Genomic DNA, 5,489 nt, shown 5'->3' with positions numbered 1-5,489 from the left:
ATTTGGCGAAGAGTACTATCACTGCCAACTCCGAAATAGTGCATCTCTGCGCTGCTTAGTTAGAATAGATGTCACAGGCAGCTAGAATCGATGCGGGTCGTACCTTCAAACTGGCCTTCAACAGGAATGTCAGCAAGGCTTGAGAGCTCCAGTCGTAGTATAATCATGCTCTCTAAGGTGGACTACAGAGTAGGAATGCTAAATTAGTATAAGCCTTAGGGTCAGCATTGCTTATAAAAACTTACAAGCCCAAAGCGCGCCTGGTGGCCATTTATCAGAAGAATCGTACGCATGCTTTCGCCTTTGGGCGTGATTTTGGTTGTGCTTCGCGGGTCAAGTTCAGTCGGAGGCGATTTCAAAGATATTGCCGCTCATTGAACTTGACCTCAAGTTGAGGGCTCGGAAAATAAAATATAAAATTGAATTGGGAATCTAAGAAAAAATAATCCGTTATCCCATTTCTTGAGGTTCCAGATTTGTATGTTCCGGGCCGCGAATCAACAATAGTCAACAAAAGGGTTGATGGTCGATGGAAGGAATAACCTCATGGCAGAGCCCTTGCGCATTGGCATCTGAAGAAGAGAGCATTGTGCCGATGCAGTATTTGCCTGCCTGTGGGTGGGTAGGCTGGGCAGATTTGAGGACGGTCTATGCTTGTTAGTTCGTTTTTTTCGTAATACTCAGCACGTTACTGGCTCAGTTCAGCATCTGTTTGGTTGAAAATGTTAGCGGAAATGTATTTATTGTGATTAGAAACGAATTTCTAATTCTGCCAGATTAGAAACCTGCATTCCTAATCATAGAATTTGTCAACTGCGCGCCCGTCCATGTAGTAGTTGAACATGGACAATGATGGGCCGATAATTGACGGGACAGTACCCGACGATTCGACGGCCGTGGTCGAGCGACGTGTCGACCGTCGTGGGGGCAGCGTCTGGGCTGGTGGAGGGCCGTCGAATGGTCGGAGGGGGCCTTGATACTCGTGCAGACGGCCGAGGCGCTTGAGATAGTCGTATCGGTTACGGTAGGCTTTCTTTTGTTTAGTTAGCTCCTCGCGTTGCTTAACAAACTGCTTGCCACACGCAAACACCTTCTTCTGGTGGCGCTTCATGTTGCCATGAGTGGCGAAACGCTTCTTGCACTTGGGGCAGGTCTTGGAGCGGCGCGGCATTTTTCCAAAATGGTGTTCAGTAAAAATATAAATTTTAAAAGTATAACATAAGTTTATGAAGGCAACGACACTACGAGAAGGATCAACTTTTGGATCAAACTTGACCTACGAGTTATATAATCTGTCAGGAATTAGCTTAATTTGTCGCTTAAAAGTTGATCCAAAAGTAGGCCTGTCCCGCGGTTGATAAAACAATCTCCTTCCTGGTCCCACGTCGTCCTTGCGGTCTTCGTCGCGGCGATCCATGGGGGGCGGCGCGTGTGTATTGGCGCTTATTTGCCACAATGACCGTGATCAACGGGCTGTAGAAGTTAGCGATCATCTTAAACGCCTTGCGGAGAGCGCGATCCTCAGCCTACAGGATGTCAGAGTACTGGTCTTCGCCTACACTTGTCGCGGTAATAGACCACGTGATCAGGTTCGCGCTTAGTGCGATCGTAGTACACATGGAATAACTCGCGCAGCATATTGGGCAGCTTCTGGATGTCCCCCGACGCCTTTTGGGCACGTCCATCGATGCAACACCTGCTCACACGGAAGACGTTGGGAGTGCGGCTTCAGCCGGAAGGTACCACTTCATATCATATGGGAGTGAATGTTTCGGAGCGGCCTTGTACCAGTTTTCCACTAGCAAGACCATTTTATACACCATTATTAGATTAGGCGTCTAAGGCAATAGAAATTGCGTATCGAGACAGCTGGGCTCGGCTATATTAATTGACACTGTGTCGCACTGGATCCGTTTATTTCGGTATGATGCTGCGTAAATGTTTTAAGCGATTTGGCCTAGTGGTTAGACGCTGACGTGCTAACGTGGAGGTCGTCGGTTCAATGCCCAGCACGGCCAAATGGTAACCCTTGGCTTTCGCACACTTTTAAATCCCCGTACGTGCGCTCGGTGTGTTTGACAGAATCGGTCGTTGCTATAGCGACCCCAACGCCACCAGAAATCCATAGCGTGACGGTGCCGACAGCGGCCTACACCTGCCGACACGACCAATCATTGGTGGAAATACTGAAATTGTATGATTGGTCAAAACGGCTGCTGCATTTCACTTCTCTCATTTTCGTTTGGGTGTGGTGGTCATTGGCGGCGCCCCTGAGCGCAGTAGCGGCGCTGTGACCTGCGCTAGCCCTCTCCCCTCCCGGCTTTGCGTGCGTGGCATGCTGGTGTGCGCAGGCATGGGCAAGACGTTCAAGACGGCTGGGAGATCTGTACAGCCCCTCCAAGTGTGAGGGCGTGTGCCCTTGGGCCCCGTCGAGGAGCAAGGAGCCCAATGACGCCCAAGACGAAGGGCAAGGGACGGAAAGAGCCGGGGGGGAGGGGGGGGGGCAAGATCGCGAATGACGGCGGGGAGACCCACGGCACGATGGGCGGCAGTGCCCAAAGGCACGAAGGACGGCAGGTTGACCAAGGGCACCAAGCACGGCGGGCTTACCGAGGGCACGAAGAACGGCGGATGGACCATGGGCACGACGTACGGCGGAGGCGCCAAGTGCGTGAAGGGTGGTGGGGAGAACAAGAGCGCGACGGCGACACCAAGTGCGTGGAGGGCGAGAGCGAGGAGAGGGAGCAAGGACGCTCAACGAGTAGTCTGCGCCTGGTGGTCGCTCACACGGTGTCCACTCGCCCCTGCTGGACGACGCGCGCGTGAAAGGAGACAAGATGAAGAGGAAGGGTCCAAGATGGAGAAGGAGCGGAGGTTAGAGCAGGAGGCGGCAGACACACCAGCACTACGCGGCACTGCCGAGCCAGCCCAGGGACCCGCAGTAGCCTCCCTCACCCCAGTACCGCCTCGCCAACCAGCAGCACCAGCAGCAGTAGCAGCAGCAGCGCGGCGTCTGCCCTCGTTGACACAGACGGCTGCGAGCATTGATCCCTGGGCGGCGAGGGGGACTCTCGCTGCTGTCGAACAGGGAGGGGGTGGAGGACGTGGCCAAACCGCACTTACTGGTGGAGCGGCGCTTTCTACCTGGTGCTGCGGTGGTCAGTGCACAACATAGGCACTGTATTTATTTTCATTTAATATTGAAAAGATTAAATATTTGATATTCGCTAGTTCACGCTCCGTTTTGATATATCTTCTGTAGAGTCACTTGCATGTCTCGCTGGCGACACCTCAGCAGCAGCGACAAAAGTCCCATGAGCAACGCCTTACCTGAAGGCGCTTTGTGTCATGCACGCATGCGGGTAAGGCGCCGCCGAGAAAATTCGATTGAATTTATGACGTAAGTGAAGGTGTCATACAAAATGCTTCCAACAGCAAACATACGCAATACAAACTCAATGTGAGGTGTCGGCAGCAAGCAAAATATGTGTATAATCGCCTAATTACTTAACCTCACTATAGGTGTATAACGTATCTCCACAGCCCTGCCGACATTACACCTTTTCCAGGCGTAATTCGCGGTGTGCAAATACAGTTCGGCAAGAGCAAAAACAAATTCGTGAAGTGCAAATCGAAATTCATCAAAACCTCCATAATAGCGATAAACTATCATATATTATTCTCTCCAAAACATTATTGTTTTCATTATAGGATTAAAAATAACATTATGGCTGTGAGCTTCGTGCGCTACATCTGCATAATAAGGGTGCTGATGGAATTGGCACAACAGGTTCTCCATCGTCTGTAGTACATGTACACTCTCGGTAGTCCCGTTACAGCTCGTGATTATCCAGCCAGAGGGGCCCTGGTCTACGACCGACCAGCTCATCAGTCTATGTCTGCTGAAAATAAATATTTGAAGAGTCGCCTTCCATGATTCATTCATGGAGGCTTTGATGAATTTCGATTTGCACTTCACGAATTTGTTTTTGCTCTTGCCGAACTGTATTTGCACACCGCGAATTATGCCTGGAAAAGGTGTATACGTTGGCAGGAGTGTCGGCGGCTCATTAACCTACCCCTAACGTTGACGATTGGATAAAAAGCTATCCATCGGCCTCCTCATTCGACAATAATCGCTTATCGCCATTTGATTGGACCACATACAGTGGATAAGTAGAAAAACATATGTGTCGGCACTTTAACGATACCGACGACGCACGCACGAGAAGGATGCGTGGGCGTAGGTCACTGATTTGCCAAGAGCCATTTGGCTGTCGCAGACCAAACCCAACTAACTATCCACCAGTCGTTTTAGCCTACGCTGTGACCGCAAACACTCCACGGAAGCCAAGTTGGAGGTGGCTCAGTGGACATATAGGCTCTTGACACGTGTAGGCTGTGTACGATGGGCCGGCGGGCTCGCCAGAACGCGTTATGCATCCCAAGGCTAACGTTGATCGCAAACCGAGCGGTTTTGGGCTACGCTTTGCTTCGGTGTCGGGCAGAACGCCATGTGCTGCGACTTCTTCCTCGACTCCCAGAAAGAGTTCTCATCTTGGTCTCCGCAAGCCGGCAGCCGAAGCGCCAGGTTACGAACCCACCACCCAGGAGCCGGAAACCAGTCGACAAAATCGTGACGATCCCTACCACCCTAGCACGAAGGCTACAGCCACGACCGAGGCTCCAGAGGTCGAGGAATACACCACCACCGAGGCCCCGGCTACCGAGAACTACCCGAGTACTGAGGCGCCGGTGAACGAGAACTACCCAAGTACCGAAGCCCAGAGAACCAAGACTACCCCACCACCGAGGCCCCGGCCAACGAGCACTACCCGACCACCGAGGCTCCGGTCAAGCAACACTACCCCAGCACTGAGGCGCCAGCGACCGAGGACTACCCGGCCACCGAGTACCGAGGCGCCAGTTAGGGGAGACTACCCGACTACTGAGGCCCCGGCCAACGAAAACCACTCGAGTAGCGAGGCGCCGATGAGACAACACTACCCGAGTACCGAAGCGCCGGAGGTCAGCCCCTACCAACCTCAGACGGATGCTCCTGGTACTCGTGGCCGCCTGAGCGGCGAGTCTGGCCGCAATGACAACGGCTATCAGCGCCTCCACGTTCGCTCCGCTGATCGATGTGGTGACTATTCCACGCCGGAGTCGACGAACAAACCGTCTTGGTGGGGATGGTTGTTTTAGAAAGCCTCTTCTCGAGCTGAGCTGAGGTTCGGCGCAGACGCCCTTCCCTTTTTGTGTGAAGGTTACAGGCTCAGATCTAGTAGCCTCCGATTGTTTATTTTACATCTTGACATGTCCCGACGTTACAAATTTCGATGTTTCCTTCAGCCAGCTCGGCTCGTAGGGTATTGCAGGTTACGATCATTTTAGTTTTATATGGAGAAGAGGTTGCTGGGCGCAGACTAAATATTCTGCATTGGTGACTCGGGGAATTACTAAAGCTCGATGCGAAGTTTACTACTAGA

The 5,489-nt window shown here is 52.2% G+C and overlaps 2 protein-coding genes across 2 annotated transcripts; one reads left to right on the top strand and one right to left on the bottom strand.

Moving 5' to 3' along the window:
- Positions 1–793: 793 nt before the first annotated feature.
- PHYSODRAFT_246885 (hypothetical protein) lies at positions 794–1,171 on the bottom strand (the record flags this gene model as incomplete). The annotated part of the gene is made up of 1 exon (XM_009540981.1): positions 794–1,171. The coding sequence occupies one exon, from the start codon at positions 1,169–1,171 to the stop codon at positions 794–796; it is 378 nt and encodes a 125-aa protein (XP_009539276.1).
- Positions 1,172–2,515: 1,344 nt separating this feature from the next.
- Positions 2,516–5,205, top strand: PHYSODRAFT_342497 (hypothetical protein; the record flags this gene model as incomplete). The annotated part of the gene is made up of 3 exons (XM_009540980.1): positions 2,516–3,011; positions 3,064–3,158; positions 4,573–5,205. The coding sequence occupies 3 exons, from the start codon at positions 2,516–2,518 to the stop codon at positions 5,203–5,205; spliced, it is 1,224 nt and encodes a 407-aa protein (XP_009539275.1).
- Positions 5,206–5,489: the final 284 nt, after the last annotated feature.

The sequence above is a fragment of the Phytophthora sojae genome (assembly GCF_000149755.1).
Source record: "Phytophthora sojae unplaced genomic scaffold PHYSOscaffold_17, whole genome shotgun sequence".
Lineage (NCBI taxonomy): Eukaryota > Oomycota > Peronosporomycetes > Peronosporales > Peronosporaceae > Phytophthora > Phytophthora sojae.
Note: the sequence above shows the minus strand (reverse complement) of the source record. Positions and strands in the feature narration are given on the sequence as shown.